This window comes from Osmia bicornis, chromosome 5 (assembly GCF_907164935.1).
Source record: "Osmia bicornis bicornis chromosome 5, iOsmBic2.1, whole genome shotgun sequence".
Classification (NCBI taxonomy): Eukaryota; Metazoa; Arthropoda; class Insecta; order Hymenoptera; family Megachilidae; genus Osmia; species Osmia bicornis.
The window spans coordinates 1,387,949-1,405,547 of NC_060220.1; the positions used below are offsets into that span (position 1 = coordinate 1,387,949).

Here is a 17,599-nt window from a genome sequence, read left to right on the forward strand (position 1 = left end):
TCTATTTTGCCTACTGATGAAAACTGTACCCATTTTGTAAAATGGAAATGAAGCTGCAGGTAGACATCTTTTATTCTATAGTGATTCGTCTATCTAGTATCACGGTAATCGATGTTTCAGCTAAATAAGGCAAGGGCGGAACAAGTATTTCGCCGGAAAGTGTATGGGGAGGATGATCGAGATAGGTAGGAAGGAGGAGGCATCGTACCGATTTACATTGTGCAATTTTTTGAACCATTGTTAAAAACTAGAAAACGAAATAAACATGTCCTATGAAACAAGTAAGTAACGAGTGAATATATTAATAACTTACTGAATTCTTTTAATCATTTATTATTATCTATTTCGAGTAAATATTGAATTTTCCGATTTCATTCGGCATATCTCAAGCCGAATCATAACACTTTAACTACATCAATGATTCATGTATGTACCTGATATTAAGATAAAACAACAATGAATTTATTTTATACATAAAAGATGTATTGCTTAAGAAACCACTGTAATATTTTTTATTTTTCAATTTATTATCCAGCCTTTTCCCGTTTTATTATTAGTAACTTAATTCATATTATTTTAAACGCATCGTGTTTTTTTATTTAACCAGGTGTAACGAATGCTTATCATGATTTATAATTTCCCGTAATTAATTTAATTGGCTTTAATATGCAAAATAGAAAAAAAAGAAACAAATAATAAAATGGTCATAAAAAAAAGGTATTATTAATTAAAATTTATTAAAAGTTATTGTAAAATATTAAAAAATTGTAATATACGAATTGTTCGTTGTAAATTTCAATAAAACAGCACAAAATAGAGGAATTGAATAATTGTAATTTTGGATCAGCATATAGTATCTGTGCTCAAAATAATTTCAAATATTGTACACTGGACATGTGCCAGATTGTCAAGGAAATATATTTGAGTTCCAGTTAGAAGATTCATTTCATTACACAATTTCCTCTTCCAAAATATGTGACTCAAAGTGTAGTTTATGATATAATTATTAATTCATTATTTACAGAATACATATTTGCAACATTACCCAGAACACAAAGAGGTCAGCCTCTTGTATTAGGAGGTGATCCTAAGGGGAAAAATTTTTTATATACTAATGGCAATAGTGTAATTATTAGAAATATCGATGTGAGTATAACAACATTTCATTCAAATATATATATAACATTGAAACACATTATTTAAATAATTTACAATTTTTAGAATCCAGCTATTGCAGATATTTATACAGAGCATTCTTGTCCGGTCAATGTTGCTAAATATTCACCAAGTGGATTTTACATAGCCTCTGGTGGTATGTAAATGCTTGTAATTAAGAATATTGTACATAAATAATTACCTAAAAAATCCTCTCTTATAGATCAGTCAGGTAAAGTACGCATTTGGGATACTGTTAACAAGGAACATATTTTGAAGAATGAATTTCATCCTATCGGAGGACCAATTAAAGACATAGCATGGTCACCTGACAACCAACGCATGGTAGTTGTTGGAGAAGGGAGGGAGAGGTGAGGAATGGAACATTATTTGAATGTAGGACCATCTTTAGTAATTGCTCTATTTCCATAAATAACTTTAGATTTGGTCACGTATTTATGGCGGAAACCGGTACGTCTGTAGGTGAAATATCTGGGCAGAGTAAACCTATTAATTCCTGTGACTTCAGACCTGCTAGACCATTTAGATTAATCACTGGAAGCGAGGACAATACCATTGCTATTTTCGAAGGACCGCCATTTAAATTTAAGTACGTATATGGAGCTTATGCATACCGTCTTACGTATTTTAGAATAATTATTATTATCTTATCTACAGAATGACGAAGCAGGAACATGCTCGATTTGTTCAAGCTGTGCGTTACTCACCTAGCGGCAATTTGTTCGCATCTGCAGGATTCGATGGAAAAGTGTTCATTTATGACGGTACAAGCTCCGATTTAGTTGGCGAAGTAGGATCACCCGCTCATCAAGGCGGAGTGTATGGAGTAAGCAACAAATTTCCACATTGATTGAGTCGTTTAGGTAACAAGATATAAAAGAAATATTTATGTAATTCCATAGGTAGCCTGGAAGCCGGATGGAACGCAGTTATTAACTGCTTCCGGCGACAAGACATGTAAACTTTGGGATGTTGAAACTCGCTCTTTGATTAGCGAATTTAACATGGGATCAACTGTCGATGATCAACAAGTAATTCTTCAACGATATCTTAGAAATTTAAAATGATAAAACTATTCGGTAACAATGATTTTCTTTCAGGTCAGCTGTTTATGGCAAGGAAATCATTTATTATCTGTATCTCTAAGCGGTTTCATTAATTATCTTGATGTTGACAATCCCGCGAAACCAATTAGGATAATAAAAGTAACATACTTCGAACAGAGAATAAACGCTCTCTTTCGTATGGATTTAATTTCTAATCGCGTTATTTTTCAGGGTCATAATAAACCAATAACAGTATTAACTCTAAGTTCCGATAGAAATACAATTTATACTGGATCTCATGACGGCTATATTACTAGCTGGAATGCGAACACTGGAGAAAATGATCGTATCCTAGGTCAAGGACATGGAAATCAAATTAACGGAATGAAGACTGCAAAGAACATACTTTATACTGTTGGTATCGATGACACTTTGAGATCGGTTGATGTTGATACAAATACATATACAGACACGTGTGTAGTTAAACTAGACTCTCAACCACGGGGTATAGATATTTACAATGATATAGTTGTAATTGTAACCGTTCGACAGGTAGGTTGTATATTGTATAAATTTATCGTCAGCGTAATGGATCATTAACGATGATTGTCATTTTCAGATAACTGTTACGCAGGATGGTCGAAAAGTATCAAGTGTACCTATCGATTATGAACCATCTTGTGTATCAATTAATCAAGAAAATGGTGATGTAGCTGTGGGTGCTACATCAAATAACACGGTATGTTTATTCAATATTATTCGTGACAATTCGTATGAAAGTATAATGAAATAATTTTTAAAATAATTTTTAGATTCATATTTATACGCTCTCAGGTACCGATCTGTCTCCAAAAACTGAATTAGAACATCTAGGTTCGGTAACCGATGTTTCTTACAGTCCTGATAGCAAATACTTGGTAGCTTGTGACACAAATAGAAAAGTGGTTCTTTATACTGTTTCGGAATACAAGGTAAAAATATATATCCTATGTAATATGAAAAAAAGCCTACAACTTAAGAATATATTTGTATCACGTTGCAAACTATACCGCTTTTCGACTAATCTTTGTTATTAAGTAGATAATACCATTAACAAATTTCACTTCTAACTGCCATCACAAATTCATTACTTGTGCTTTTAATGTATATAGTGCAACTAAATACCCATTATTAGTGAAACATACATAATTGCTAGTACCTGCGTGTTTTTATGTACAAAATTTGTTTGTAAAAATTGCTCCGCCTAAACGCTTGTTGGATTTTTAGAGGGTGAGTAAAATTTTTCACTTAAATTTTGTATTGTTCTTCTCATAAAAATATATATAATTTAACAAGTTTATTAGTAACGAATAATTTTACAGCTTGCGCACAATAGGGAATGGGGTTTTCACAACGCCCGAGTAAATTCTGTAGCCTGGTCTCCTGATTCAATTATGGTTGCAAGCGGGAGTCTTGATACAACAATCATTATTTGGAGTGTAACAAATCCAGCTAAACATACTATCATTAAAAGTATGTTTATAAATTATACTATTTCAGTTATTAGAAAAAGAAAACAAACTATTACAGTCGTTGAAAATATTTCATTTCAGATGCTCATCCTCAGAGCCAGATAACACGTTTAGTTTGGCTTGACGAGGAAACGTTGATCTCAGTTGGACAAGATTGCAATACCAAGATATGGCGCATAGAAAAGATTTAATTAACGTTTTAAAAAAAAAAAGAAATGTATTTCTTTTTTTCGGTTTTAAAGAGCTTAATTTTTTATGTATTTTATTTATTTTTTAGTCAAGGAATATTGTGTATTATTTTTTAATGCGGTTTTGGAATAAGATTGAACAGAGTATATTACAGTCTTTTATATTGGATACAATTGAAACAATGAAAGGTCGTGCACTTACAAACAATATTGCTGTAACATCTTTTTGCATTTTCGCGCAGTGTCAATTATAAATAGCATTTTTACATACGATATTTATTTTTTAAATATTTACAATATGATGGAAAAAAAGAAACATATTATCTTTTGATTCTCCGATTTTTACTGGGTCATTGTAAAAAGAATTAATTATGAAATGAAATCAAAACGAAAAAGTCTATTGTCTACTTTGTCTTTATTAAAACAGCATAAAGATAACAAGAAAACAGTAACAATTCGAACACTAAGGGTTTCTAGGAACGTGATCACGCTTTAATTTATTTGTACATTTAAAAACAAAATAATTGAGGTGTTACTATAGCTTGCCTTATTCTTAGTCAGTCGTATACTGAATATTTGTTTAAAAGAAGATGAGTCACATAAGTTTTGTACCAAACTTTCTCAATTTTCTTTTTACGTAATCAGATATTCAGTTTTTGTATTTAACTGCAGTGTTTAGTTATTAAATTAAAAGGATTGTAAGAAGCAAGAAATCTTTATATTGCTTCACTTTTCATTGATTTTACTTGAAATCATACATCATACTGGATTTTCTTTCAATTAAAAAAAAGTATACCACTTAAATAAGGAAGCATTTTAATAACTTTATAATAAAAATCAATATACTTTCATACTGATCCGATCTCTCCTCAATTAAACACGTTTTTTAAACGAATAAAATACTCTAACAATAAATAATGAAAATACGGGAAATTTATATCTAACTTCTGGCTTTAAGATTATAATTTCTTTAACTAACAAAATTCTTAGGTTTAAGTTGAATAACACAATGGTCGTCATTTTAGACAAATAGGTATCCTAAAACAAGGGCATGGTAAAAATCAACATAATCTATAAGAATAAGAATTTCTAGGGTTTTGGTGTATTGTATCGCGAACGTTTTTGCGGTGAGGCCACTGGGTGTCTGTAAGAAACATGTTTCCTAAGTGCATCTCGTGATCTTGACACATGTGAACAAGCTGTACAACTGTACGAACTATTACTGTGAGTCTCCATATGTACTCGCAAGTTGTACTGGTTACTTAATTGTTTTCCACAGATAAGGCAAGTGACACTAGATTTATTATAATTCTGAGAAGTTCTTCCGCTTATAGAGCTTGTAAGAAACTTAAAATTTGCATCCCATACAGGAGGAGGTTTCGTATCTTCTGCGGGCGTAATCTGATCTTCTAAGATAGGCGTGCTTTCATCCATTCCACCTTCTGAATACCCTTTCTCAGGATATTTATTAGATGAAGTATTAACAGATGGAACACTGACTTTTTCCCTTTGATTTAATTTTGCGTTAATAGAATAATATGGCTTAGTTTTGACGCAATACGGTATACTTTCTGGATCGGTAAACGATTCTTCTATATTTTCAGCTGCTTCCGTTTCCAGGACTGTTTCTAAAGATTCTCCACCGCTCATAACATTGTCTTTATTTTCTTTCTTTATCGGTGTTTCAGTTAATATTTTCTCTTGCAACTGCGGTGGTGAAGGTTGAACATACATACCATTATCGTGTCTAGTACTTTTCTGTAAAAGAAAAAAAAAAGAGACGAATCAGATTTGTAAAAATTCGAGATTATAATTCATAGATATTTTGTTATTTTTTTACAAACAATTTGACTGTTACTTTTCATTAGATATTTAAAGTACAATTTTCTGTTCTACCTAGCCTCTGAGATACCTGAACACATTTTAGTATGAACAAATATTTATAGACATTTATCTTTAACAATTTAAAATACTGTATATTTTAATGTATAAATTTCAATATATATAACTTACATATACTGAAACTGAAACTGAGCTTTTTAACTTATTAAATATACTTTCATGGTATGTATACTTTTTATTGCAGTATGTTATTCTGTGTAAAAACTTCCATGCACTGCTTTCTTCAACATTTCTTTCTTTTTCTTTTCTTCTTTTTTTAAATAAAAATGAGACTGTTAAATATTTATACATCAATTCTAAACATTTGTTATAGGCACTCTTGACTAAAATATTAAGCATTATTGTAATGCATAGTACATATTATTGTAAAAAAAAGACTTAATCCTTCTAAAATATCTACTGAAAGTTTAGTCATGTAGAGATTTGTTGGAAAAAGCTATTTAGATATACCTGTAAACTCATTCTATGGGGAAAGGTTCCATGGGATGCATCCACTTGCATTTAGTTGCAACACACACAACGATCTTGATCTCGTGGATATCGTTTATATTCATTATCGTTCCTTCGATGCACGCATGAACATACTATGTGTAGTAGGTAATTCCTTTGTGAGATACTTCTTGAGGAACGACAGTGAATGTATTTAAGTGACCTGAACAAAACAACACGATCAGAGAGGGTAATATAAAGATTAAGAAAGGAAAAAAGCGAATATGTAATTTCTTTTACACCAGTACTGTCTTGCAATTCTGAACAAAAGGAAATGACAATATTAGATACTTTTTTTATTACATGTTTTTTTCTGTTCAATACACTTTATAAATATAAGAAGTATGGTATATAATGAAAAGTTCCTTAAAAGATGATTAAACATCATTTTTAAGAATTTTTAATAAAAAATCTTAAAATTTAGATATTTTACTAAATTTAATCAAAGTAAATTAATAGTGCCATGATTATTGTATGGGAAAGTGTAATCTGTCAGTATATAAATACATGTCTACATGTTTTTAGATAACAGGTTATACAAGGAAAAAACCAATTTTCAGCAAGGAATTGCTAATGTTTAAGGCACCGAAGAAAATACATGCTATGTTATATGTTTTTTACAGTTCACACTGAACAAGCTCCAATGGATAAGGAATGATAGTTTGTTAAATAGTGCTAATTATATTTGGCATTTTTATAATTGATGAACAATAACAATTAGTATATACTAATTATTTAAGAATTAATTCAATTGAACAGAATTAATAGAATTACTTATAGAATAATCTGAGAGGGTTTAGTTATGTTGTTTAAGTTGTAATTTTCCCCATGAATAAAAAAAATTAACTGGTCAATTATATTCTAAAATCTGTACTCCATTGTGATAAACATTTTGAATCTTACAAGAAGTTAATTACATAGGATATTCTTAAAATGCAATCATGCATTTTCATGTATAAAGCATTAATGTAAGAGGTTTGGTAGAACAGTTGTAGAAGAAAAACAGATAAAAATATGTAATTCCACAGTTAAAAGTATGCATTCAAAGAAAAATAATAAAGGTATTAGGAAATCCTATGACATGATTAGCTATAATGCAAACTTACCAATCAAAATTGATTCTGTACAACCACCGCTTTTTTTTATGTTTATTTATATTAATCAAAACAGATGAACTTCCTTACCCCAGCAATGTCAGCTAGCCCACGAATATGTAAAGTATCTGCCATAGCCAAAAGTGCAGGTAATTGTTCTTGATAAATATTCACTTCCCCATTGTACATGAATGTGACTAGAGCGCACAAATTTGCATATTCCATCCCTGGTAACACAATCACAGGATGTTGCAAAGAACTCAAATCCTAAAAATGAATAACCTTAAATATTCATCAATTTTATTTTCATGAAATGACCATGATTATTTTATGATACCTTAAATAATTCTTTAAAATAATAACTACAAGCAGAAAGTATAATTTTATGAGCATGTATGTGCCTGCCACCGGCACTCAATGTGACATCTGTTAAATAACCACCATCAAGTAACTTTGGAAGAGAGCTCAGCAACGTGTTTTGAAAATTATGCCACCGTAAACAGAATTGTTGACCTTCCATATTTTATGCTGCAAATCAAAATTATATAATTTTTTCAGATGATGGGTTTATACCTTTTCAACAAATAAAAATTTCGATAATCATTGTACAAATAATAATTGATAAGATTTTGTAAGAATAAGCAAGGGAAATAATACAATTATGAAACATCAAACTATCTTTCAAATAAAATAAACATCAATATTTAAATTAATAAGAAAATTATATGAAATAAATGTAACAACACTATTTTTTATGTAATCTTTAATTATAGATATATTTTACTAAACGAATGGAATTACAGTACAATAAAATGAACTTCTGAATACAGTGAATTCAACTAAGGTTATGTGTCTAGAAATTTTAATAAAAACAGGAAAAAATTTCTTTAGCTCTTATTTCATCTATTTATGCCGGACAGAAGGGTAGTTAGGTTACTGGTGGTAGGAGTACTTCAAGAGATAGACAATACTATTTATTTAATCAGGCTGCAGGTTCCAGCCAATTCTATTATTGTACCTTCAGGTATGGCTGGAGGAAAAAGCAGATATTGACTCATAATACATAAGAAATAAACTACCGATTTCTTACAAATTATTTCAATGAAATTCATCAACGATGTTGAATAGAATTAAAATTCTACTCGTCATTAGCTCTTACCTCGATTAAATTTGTTTGATACAACGTTAATGATATTCTTTACACAACACTTCAAGTCCATCTGGCAAACTTCGCCATAATCACCAGTAACGTAGAAAAAGTACAGCACTATATGCAATACCGATGTGTACTGTCACCTGTCGACATATTAACGAAACATTCGAAAGAAAAGTTTGCAAAAAGAAGTTTATAAATTCTCTCCTTTTAATTAATTTTTCCTCTCAATTATAATAGCTTATCGTTGTTGTAAATATGAATGTCCACTTACAGTTACGTTGCTTCTTTAATTTCATTTTAACAGATACAGTGTAAGATATTAAGTGTATAATTATATAAAAATTATATAATAAATAGTTTCTTGCACTGTCAAAATTATATGTATTTTTAGTTATATTAAATTTAGAAAATATTTCCATAAATTGAACTGCCATAATGTGTTTCACATTTTCATTTCAAAGAGTATAATTTACATTGATAAGATTGTTGTATAAGAAATGGAAATTTTATAATTTAAAAGAAAGGATAATGTTTTAAATATGCAATTGACATATTACCTGACACGTGTATAACTCATAAGATGGCGCTAGGATTTGTGTTTATTGTAATTTATCACTCTACTATGGTTTGTCGTTACGTGTTGAACGATCAGTATGTTTTGCATTTTCGAATACTACGGTAGAACATTATAGGCTTTATTCCACGTAAATATCAACACAAAATGCAATATTTAATTAATCAACCATTTAGCACATCAAAATGTCTGTAACAGATTTATGGAAACGAATATGGCTTTGTTCGTTATGCATGGTTTTCTTAATATTCCCGCTGATTGACACAAGTGATATAAAACAATTGACGTTTTGCGAACAGAAATCTGCACGCAGGTAATAGATTAAAAGTATGCTTCATATAATTATATTTAATTAATATTTTTTCTTTTTTCAGTTTATTATTTATAAGCACTTTAGATGGAAAGATATCTGCTTTGGATGCTAATAATTCTGGAAAAAAGCAATGGACATTAGATTTGAACGAAGGACCTATGTTATCATCAAGCATTCATCGCAGAGAAGTACATAAATATATTTTATACTTTTAATATTTTGAAGGAAATAAGTTAATAATCTAACACATATAATGATAAGAGATTAAATTATCATTTCCTGATTCTTGCTTCATTTATTATATAATCTCTTGTGTCTTAACATTCTTTTAGCTTAACAATAATGGACAATGGATTCGTTTAATTCCCTCTTTAAATGGTGGATTATATAAATTTGATGGTGAAAATTTAGAAGCAATACCAGTAACAGCAAATCAACTGTTACATTCATCTTTTCGTTATTCTGATGATTTAGTGTTTTCTGGTGGCAGAGAAGTTAAATCATATGGTAAATGGTTTTAACTATTATATAATAGCCATAATTATCTATTGAAATAATATGATTTCCTCTTATTAATAGGTATATCAAGTACAACAGGAAAGATTTTATATGAATGTGGAATTAATGGCTGTACTAATAGCACTCAGAAAGAAGCTTTTGTCGAACAAGAAATGCTAATTGTCCAAAGATTTCAACAGACTGTGAGAGCAGTTGAACCTAGGACCGGTATTGAAAGGTAACTTTTAAATAATTTTAATTCAAATATCAGCAACAATATATTCTAACAATTCTTCTCTAAATAGATGGAACTTCAGTGTTGGACAGCATGATTTAACACTGGTCCCTCAATCTGATGTTTATTGCCAAAATAAAGTTCAATCTCATAATTTAGATATTGAAATTAAAGTTGTTATACCTGATGGTTTGATCTGGGCTATTAATAAGAATAATCCTACAGTGAAATTATGGCAACAGAAGGTAAATTTTGAATAGACGAAAGTACATGTTTTTTCTATATGCTCTGTACCTACTAATTTTATGTTTTTTATCATGATAGTTTGACTCTCCGATCGTTTCTATATGGCGTGAAGATGCAAATACAATACGTGGTGAATATAACAATTTAAAAGAGATTAATTTATTTGATAGCAAACAGTGGTCATGGGGTACAGAGTTTTCAACCAGTCCAGGTATTTATTTAGGTATGCATGACAGGCAGTTATACATACAAGAAAATGGAGAATTACATAAATCATTAGAAATTTCACAAAAACATGTGCAGCACTCAAAATACCCATGGCAACCTTATCCTGCTGTTGGTGTGTAAATTATTTATCATAAAAGACATATGTAATTGTTACTGTTTGCTGCAAATTATGGCAAAACATGATAAATTTCAGGTCATGCAGTTAAAAAAACTCTTCCTAGTCCAACAAATGATAATAATGACGATGCTTTACTTCAAATAAGCGATGCACAAAGTACCACTGCATTGTCAGTTTTATATAATTCAGAATATGTGAACGGTATAATACAAATATAAAACATTAAAATGTTGCTAATAGTAAAAACTGAAATTGATATAAATATAAAATATTTGTTTGTAGGAAATGGATTCTATTTGTATTCTAAAGATCAATTGCAATTAGGTAATGACAAACAATGTGGTCACAAAAATCCAATCCTACTGCTTATTGATAAAGAAGAAAAAGTGTATATATCAAATGATACTCATGGAGAAGATGATGATACGCCTGTCCAAATTATAATTGTATCATTATGGTATTGGTGGTATGTAAAATGCATAAACAGAGTAAAAGATATTATTTTCTAATAGAAAATTTCTGTTCAACAGGAAGGAAGTTTTAGTAATTTCAATTACCACTGCAATTTTACTTAATTTTATGTTAACGCAACGTCTGTTAAATGCCACCACTGTTGCTAAAGATGCGGTACTTCCGGTAAGAAATATTTTATTATATAAATAAAAATGCTACTTTAATTTACATAAATTAAAATCATTTGTTTCTGTTGGTACAGCCTTTAATAGTTGAACGCCATATAGAAATAAATAAAAGCAATATCCAACCATTTATCCAACAAAGTGATGATGGAAAGAATAGCGATGATTTCAAATCACGTTATCTCACTGATTTTGAGCCAGTCGATTGTTTAGGTAAAGGTGGTTATGGCGTCGTTTTTGAGGCAAAGAATAAAATAGACGATTGTAATTATGCTATTAAAAGAATTGCTCTACCAAACAGGTTTGCTTCATATTTTTACAGTTAAGTGGATACATTTGATAAACTTCTTTTAATAGTAAATTTTATTGTTAACAGTAAATATTCAAGAGAGCGTGTAATGCGAGAGGTGAAGGCATTAGCTAAATTAGATCACCAAAATATCGTAAGATATTTTAATGCATGGCTAGAATGTCCACCGGCTGGTTGGCAAGAGAAACATGATCCTCAATGGATGAACAAGCTAATGTCCCCGAATTCTGAATTTACTGCTGATATTACTCCTTCGAATACGAAGATTAATAATTCTGTTTGTATTAATGTTACTCAAACAGATCAATCATCAGTGGATAGTGCTTGCGAGGCATATGAAATAAATCGTATCGATTCAAACGAGGATTCTTTTATTATTTTTGAGAAGCCTCATTCAGTAGGTTCAAATGAGGATATAATTAATATTCGTAATTGTAGTAGCGGAAGTTCTAATACATCTATTTCAAACAACATAGTAGGAAAAGAATTACCCACAACTAATGATTCAGAAAGCATCGTGTTCGAGGACACTGAAAGTAAACGCTCAGAGAAAGAAAATAAAAGAAAGCGACAAGCATCGTTTTCTTTAAATTTGAACAAATCAAATTCATGTAAATCTCCAAAAATGTTCCTCTATATACAGATGCAACTGTGCCAAAGGTTAAGTCTTCGAGAATGGCTTAAAATACAATCAACAAGGGATTATCGTCGGGTATTAAATATATTTCAACAAATAGTTGACGCTGTCGAGTATGTTCATTTGCAAGGACTCATTCATCGTGATTTAAAGGTAATATTCGAAATGATCCTCCATTGTTAAAAGACAAATTTCCATTTATATTTAATGGTTAATCATTTTCTAGCCCTCAAATATATTTTTTTCCTTCGATGATAAAATAAAAGTTGGTGATTTTGGTCTTGTAACTGCAATGACGGAAGGTTACGACGAGGCTCACACTCCTGCAGAAAATGAAGATATAACTTTGAAAAACAGTTTACATACCGCGTATGTCGGTACACATCTTTATATGTCCCCTGAGCAGATAAATGGGCAGGGCTATAATTACAAAGTTGATATTTACTCCTTAGGGATTATTTTATTTGAACTCCTTATTCCATTTGTTACTGAAATGGAGAGAATAACCACTCTCATAAATTTAAGGAAATCAGTATTTCCAAATAATTTCGGTAATGATTATCCATCCGAGGTAAGAAAATAGCAATATGGATCCGTTCTTTTTTCTTTTTATCAAGCTAAATTAATTATACATTATCTTTTTGTAGCATAATTTGTTGAATATGATGTTGGATGAAAATCCTAACAAAAGACCAACAACATTCGGTATCAAGGCGAAAGCACCATTATTGAATGATGAAATAGCCAATGGATTTGGTACAAGTGAAGATACAAAATGGCATTTTGAACTGCCTCAATTAACAAGACATTCCTCTGTAATTAGTAGCAGTAGCAATGATTCTTAGGACAACAGTTAAATAATTATACCTCTCTGATTGATGTAACCACTGGATGTATGTACGAATACAATCTATTTATTTTACTAACATTTTAAATCATGAAATTGTTTATAATATTTTTAAACTTCGACACTGTTAACGAGAGTATTTGCTCAATTTATTTTACTATATAGTAGTGTTAATAATTTTTTTTTTAACACTCTATATACAAATTACTCTCAACAAAAATCGGTCTATTGACTACTTTGTTTCGGATTGAGTAATTGATATGTATAGTATAGAATTTTTGGATGCCATCGTTGTAAATCAATATTTGTATAAATATATTTTATTTAAATTTTGATTTACACTGTTTTAAGTATTTATCTATAAGGATCGTATCGTTTCACATTGCTATTATAAATTTATATTTCTTCTCAAATGCGTTATTATTATAAAAATAGTGATGTTTAATGTTACAACTCAAATTATAAATCCGCTGTTAATAGAATAAAGAAGTATAAATATTTTTTATTATAATCGTATAATAGGTATTTTTAAATGAATTACTAACCCGTAGTATTTCCATAGTACTAACAAATTTAATTATTTTCTATAATTTTTGATAATATTTCATTTACAGCTTGTTCACTACCAAGTAAAGTTACTCCACTTTTGGATGAAACAAACTTTATAATAGAATTATAGTTATTGTTAGGTGTTTGGGGAAGTCTATAAAAACCATATCTAAAACATAATATATTTTATTCTATTTTTTCGCCTTTATTTCTATAGTTTATGTTATGTGTTACCCGTTTTTAACATCTTGGATTATTTCCAACAAACACCAAAAAATCGTCAGTATGAAACATACAATTGTGGTTTCATAAATAAAATTCCATTCTTTCCAGAATACAGTTTCAAATTCTGCAAACAAATGTTAATGCATTCATAAACAAAACGTAAGCGTAAATAATGATTTGCATTACCTTCACTTTTATCTATTGCAGTAATTCCGAAAGTGAAGAAAATCTGATTTGAAGTTTTATTCAATTTACTCCTATGATAGGAGTGACATGAATAAAAATTTTCAATTGCTTCACGAGTCGAGTAACTTACAATGCTAATTGTACTGACGCGTCCATCATCTTTCAGACGAAAAAAGTCATTGCTTAAGACATAAATATTTGTTAAAAAAATACACGTAAAATGAAAGATGTAAAATATTCAGTTTACCTCTCATAAGATTGTAACAGCTTATCCATTAATAACCACACGACATATATTCCTTTAGAAGATAAGTGCCCTTTTTCATTAGTAATTTTATTATAGAAACATGATAATTTAAGTTCTTGGCCTAATAGTAATGGTATTTCTTCATAATAATCTAACAAATTATAAAATTATATTTTTAATGTATTGCTTTTAATAAGCATTAAGCAGAATAATTAGTTACTACCGGATGTACTAATAGTGCGACTTGAAAAACGTTTGCTTGTTGTTCCAAAAACTGCTAACGACCGGAGATCAATTTGATTTCCATCTATATTAAGGGAGCCAAGAGTAAAACTCATTTGTGGTATCTCTACACAGCTGGGACATATTTTTTCCTGTTGTAAATGGAGCACTTATAATTTCGTACGAGTAATAAAATTTTTTGAAATTATTTACCCTCATTTCATCGCGTATAGCTCCTAGGAACACATTAGGTACAGATGTTATAATCATTCCTTCTGACATTACAGGTACATATTTTTTTTCATTTCCATTGATTTGCATGTACAAATTTTTACCATCTTGAACAACTATTATCTCAAACCATTCTCTTATTAAGATATGTTCCGGGCTTTCAGTTGCAACATGATTTACTCCATGATGAAATTTCAATTTTACTCTTCCTTCATCTAATAGTAGTAGAATACACTTGTTCAAAAAACTGTCTGGTATAATTGCTATGATGCCATTTATATCTTCTGTCTTTATAACAAGTGTAATCTAACTTGCAACAAGAAGATAATTAAAATTTATTATAGTTCAATTTATATGTACAAAACTGTTACTTCTTACTTGCCAAAATTCTAAATCTTTTGGAGATGGTATAGCAACTGAATCTGTTAAACCAATATAAAGAAAACCCTCATCATCATCTCCTATTAAATATTGTACATTGTTGCTACTGAATGGAGTATTTGCATGCATTTGATCATACTTATCCTACATAGTATTCTATACTTGAATAATGTTAAAACTTGATTGGTCATATTTTTAAAAGAAAATTAATGATAGTAACTTTGGATGCATGGAATTGAACAGGTGCAAAATTAATTGCAATTTCTTGAAGTTGACCATGAAATTCTCCTACTTTCATAGCATGATCCAGATTATATGACATTGGAATACATGAAAAAGTGGCAATTTCATGACGATTATCGTTAACACGTAACATACCACGTGTTCCATAAATTGCAATTAATACTACATACCATTGTCCAATCTAAAAAATATTTATTAGTAATATATACAATTATTAGTAATATATATTAGATTTCTCTTACTTCCAGTTTATGTTCATGAACCAAACCCAAAGTACAACCAGAAATTTTAGACAAAAGTATTATTCTTCCATTGTGCAAAAACAGTTTTACAAAATCACACATTGATCCCTTACAATTGTTTTCAAATCGATAAATGATCACACCAAAAGGTGAAAGTGGTAAAAATCTTACATATAAATGAAGTAAACGCGAATGTTTCCCATTTACATTGTAAAGAAGACTGCTTTTCTCTGTGAAATATGCTACTTCATGTGATCTAACTTTGAAATAAAGACTAATTAAGATGATTTCTTTACATTAATAGTAATGATATTAACTTTCAGGTATACCTGAACATGGCTTAGAGAAACATTGACGAACTTCAGAAGCAGAACCAGAACAGGATGTTCCATTACCACTTGGAGAGGGATTATTGCACATTCGATTTCTTAACTGTGTACCTATTCCACAGCTTGAGGTGCAAGCTGTCCATACTGTCCATGATGACCAGATTCCATTTACTGATGAAAACATACATAACTTCAATGAAGAAATGAATTTTATCTCGTGTAAAATAATTTTCTTACTGGAGCACTTATTGATCGAACAACCCTTTATTTCTTCAGTTGAGCCTTTACACGAACTTCCTTGTATATTTTGTATCTCTGAACATGAACGTTTTCTTACTTGAATACCATTACCACATTCTACACTACACACACTCCATCCACTCCAATTAATCCAAGTTCCTGCTGTAAATAAACAACGCTTGATTTGTTTAATGCACATAGAATTTAATTAATATACCTGGATGTGTTTGGCAATTAAGTCCCATGCAACTTTTCACTTCAAATGCTGAATTATTACACATTAATTCAGAATTTGAAGGTACTGGGCTATTACAATTTCGTGTACGATATTTCTGACCCCTGCCACAAATTGCAGTACACGGTGACCAAGCTTCCCAAGTACTCCAACCTCCAGGCCCTATGAAAGATGTTTCTTACATATATTTGTAAAAAATCTATGATTCCATTTATATCGTGTTTTTACTTGGACATCCAACATTGTATTTAACACAATTCATAGCATTCCAATAAAGCATCTTTGTAAAAGATACATAAAAATGTATTTAAGAATCCTTTTCTGAAGAGTTATAAATTTTGTGATATATTAAAGAATCCTACCGCGCTGCTTCCAAGAATTTTTTCTACAATGAAGAATGTACAATCAACAAAGAAACACAGTTCAATCAAAGCAGGTAATCTTTTGTGAACGTTTTTCACAATTTCCATTTCTTTCTTACGTATAGGATGATTGCTTACAACTTCTTCATAATCATTCATTCTGCAACCTGTATAGAAAATATGTCCATCTAAATTATTTACAAAATCATGTCATATTATTTTACCTGTATCTGTTTATACCAATAATTTGACAATTTTCAGTTTGATAACTAGAACCAATGCACGGAGCTCCATCATTTGAAGGTAAAGGATTATTGCAAATACGGTGTCTGGTTCTTTTGCCTTTAAATCCACATTTTCCAGAGCAAAGGCCCCAAGAACTCCAAGAAGTCCAACCACCATCAATAGGACACAAATTATCATCTTTTAATCCAAGATCACAGTCAAGATCTTGCATTGTATTAGATATTTCACCTACAATAAAAAAATTAGGATTGTGTCAAGTTATAAATAAGTTTGCATAAATTGTCTTACCAATAAGAAGATAAAGGAGCAATATCAAAGAACATTTTATTTTGACACTGATATTTTGTACATGCATTATAAGAGCATGAAGCGTTTCAATTGAAATTCAAAATATTTATTTTAAATATGAACTGACCAATAGGGTTTACTACTTCCACGCATGAGCAACGGATTTG

The 17,599-nt window shown here is 30.1% G+C and overlaps 5 protein-coding genes across 10 annotated transcripts; 2 read left to right on the forward strand and 3 right to left on the reverse strand.

The window, feature by feature from the left end:
- Window positions 1-125: 125 nt before the first annotated feature.
- On the forward strand, window positions 126-4,319 carry LOC114871048 (actin-interacting protein 1). 2 transcript variants are annotated; one of them, XM_029176460.2, is made up of 14 exons: window positions 126-281; window positions 1,025-1,146; window positions 1,222-1,312; window positions 1,379-1,526; window positions 1,598-1,765; window positions 1,834-2,002; window positions 2,079-2,207; window positions 2,277-2,381; window positions 2,454-2,774; window positions 2,842-2,961; window positions 3,035-3,193; window positions 3,489-3,491; window positions 3,584-3,734; window positions 3,815-4,319. In XM_029176460.2, exons 1-14 carry the CDS (start codon window positions 266-268, stop codon window positions 3,922-3,924), a joined length of 1,812 nt encoding a protein of 603 aa, XP_029032293.1. In that variant the 5' UTR covers window positions 126-265; the 3' UTR covers window positions 3,925-4,319. The 2 variants fall into 2 exon arrangements, with proteins under 2 accessions (XP_029032293.1, XP_029032294.1); XM_029176461.2 differs by lacking the exon at window positions 3,489-3,491 and having other exon boundaries at window positions 128-281.
- LOC114871050 (transcription factor GAGA) lies at window positions 4,318-9,153 on the reverse strand. 2 transcript variants are annotated; one of them, XM_029176468.2, is made up of 5 exons: window positions 9,120-9,153; window positions 8,566-8,702; window positions 7,744-7,934; window positions 7,497-7,673; window positions 4,318-5,679 (listed from the first exon to the last, which is right to left on the reverse strand). In XM_029176468.2, the coding sequence occupies exons 3-5, from the start codon at window positions 7,924-7,926 to the stop codon at window positions 5,011-5,013; spliced, it is 1,029 nt and encodes a 342-aa protein (XP_029032301.2). In that variant the 5' UTR covers window positions 7,927-7,934; window positions 8,566-8,702; window positions 9,120-9,153; the 3' UTR covers window positions 4,318-5,010. The 2 variants fall into 2 exon arrangements, with proteins under 2 accessions (XP_029032301.2, XP_029032300.2); XM_029176467.2 differs by lacking the exon at window positions 9,120-9,153 and adding an exon at window positions 8,834-8,925.
- On the forward strand, window positions 8,807-16,336 carry LOC114871046 (eukaryotic translation initiation factor 2-alpha kinase). 4 transcript variants are annotated; one of them, XM_046285844.1, is made up of 15 exons: window positions 8,807-8,834; window positions 9,335-9,449; window positions 9,511-9,637; window positions 9,782-9,956; window positions 10,029-10,185; window positions 10,253-10,427; window positions 10,507-10,768; window positions 10,850-10,975; window positions 11,057-11,240; window positions 11,305-11,410; window positions 11,490-11,713; window positions 11,789-12,512; window positions 12,586-12,930; window positions 13,007-13,252; window positions 16,056-16,336. In XM_046285844.1, exons 1-14 carry the CDS (start codon window positions 8,822-8,824, stop codon window positions 13,202-13,204), a joined length of 2,931 nt encoding a protein of 976 aa, XP_046141800.1. In that variant the 5' UTR covers window positions 8,807-8,821; the 3' UTR covers window positions 13,205-13,252; window positions 16,056-16,336. The 4 variants fall into 4 exon arrangements, with proteins under 4 accessions (XP_046141800.1, XP_046141801.1, XP_029032287.1 ...); XM_046285845.1 differs by lacking the exon at window positions 8,807-8,834 and adding an exon at window positions 9,178-9,266; XM_029176454.2 differs by lacking the exon at window positions 8,807-8,834 and having other exon boundaries at window positions 9,199-9,449.
- LOC114871055 lies at window positions 13,213-14,969 on the reverse strand. Its single transcript, XM_029176474.2, has 6 exons — window positions 14,849-14,969; window positions 14,637-14,787; window positions 14,414-14,564; window positions 14,167-14,348; window positions 13,990-14,104; window positions 13,213-13,924 (listed from the first exon to the last, which is right to left on the reverse strand). Exons 1-6 carry the CDS (start codon window positions 14,954-14,956, stop codon window positions 13,780-13,782), a joined length of 852 nt encoding a protein of 283 aa, XP_029032307.1. The 5' UTR covers window positions 14,957-14,969; the 3' UTR covers window positions 13,213-13,779.
- LOC114871054 (coadhesin-like) lies at window positions 15,435-17,544 on the reverse strand. The gene is made up of 8 exons (XM_029176473.2): window positions 17,433-17,544; window positions 17,139-17,372; window positions 16,899-17,065; window positions 16,765-16,816; window positions 16,519-16,698; window positions 16,062-16,463; window positions 15,733-15,992; window positions 15,435-15,671 (listed from the first exon to the last, which is right to left on the reverse strand). Exons 1-8 carry the CDS (start codon window positions 17,497-17,499, stop codon window positions 15,435-15,437), a joined length of 1,599 nt encoding a protein of 532 aa, XP_029032306.1. The 5' UTR covers window positions 17,500-17,544.
- Window positions 17,545-17,599: the final 55 nt, after the last annotated feature.

What these genes read in the sequence shown, in the direction of transcription:
- LOC114871048 (XM_029176460.2), top strand. An exon ending in TAATTATTAGAAATATCGAT is followed by an intron (nt 1,147 to 1,221) that starts GTGAGTATAACA and finishes TACAATTTTTAG; the next exon opens with AATCCAGCTATTGCAGATAT. An exon ending in GGACCGCCATTTAAATTTAA is followed by an intron (nt 1,766 to 1,833) that starts GTACGTATATGG and finishes TCTTATCTACAG; the next exon opens with AATGACGAAGCAGGAACATG.
- LOC114871050 (XM_029176468.2), bottom strand. Translation starts at nt 7,926, where the DNA reads ATGGAAGGTCAACAATTCTGTTTACGGTGGCATAATTTTCAAAACACG. An exon ending in ATTTTAAAGAATTATTTAAG is followed by an intron (nt 7,674 to 7,743) that starts GTATCATAAAAT and finishes ATTCATTTTTAG; the next exon opens with GATTTGAGTTCTTTGCAACA. An exon ending in GGCTAGCTGACATTGCTGGG is followed by an intron (nt 5,680 to 7,496) that starts GTAAGGAAGTTC and finishes TTTCTTTTACAG; the next exon opens with AAAAGTACTAGACACGATAA.
- LOC114871046 (XM_046285844.1), top strand. An exon ending in CCTAGGACCGGTATTGAAAG is followed by an intron (nt 10,186 to 10,252) that starts GTAACTTTTAAA and finishes TTCTCTAAATAG; the next exon opens with ATGGAACTTCAGTGTTGGAC. An exon ending in TGAAATTATGGCAACAGAAG is followed by an intron (nt 10,428 to 10,506) that starts GTAAATTTTGAA and finishes TTATCATGATAG; the next exon opens with TTTGACTCTCCGATCGTTTC.
- LOC114871055 (XM_029176474.2), bottom strand. Translation starts at nt 14,956, where the DNA reads ATGCAAATCAATGGAAATGAAAAAAAATATGTACCTGTAATGTCAGAA. An exon ending in CTGTTACAATCTTATGAGAG is followed by an intron (nt 14,349 to 14,413) that starts GTAAACTGAATA and finishes TTATGTCTTAAG; the next exon opens with CAATGACTTTTTTCGTCTGA. An exon ending in ATCCAAGATGTTAAAAACGG is followed by an intron (nt 13,925 to 13,989) that starts GTAACACATAAC and finishes ATTATGTTTTAG; the next exon opens with ATATGGTTTTTATAGACTTC.
- LOC114871054 (XM_029176473.2), bottom strand. Translation starts at nt 17,499, where the DNA reads ATGCATGTACAAAATATCAGTGTCAAAATAAAATGTTCTTTGATATTG. An exon ending in GCTCCTTTATCTTCTTATTG is followed by an intron (nt 17,373 to 17,432) that starts GTAAGACAATTT and finishes TTTTTATTGTAG; the next exon opens with GTGAAATATCTAATACAATG. An exon ending in TAATTGCCAAACACATCCAG is followed by an intron (nt 16,464 to 16,518) that starts GTATATTAATTA and finishes GTTTATTTACAG; the next exon opens with CAGGAACTTGGATTAATTGG.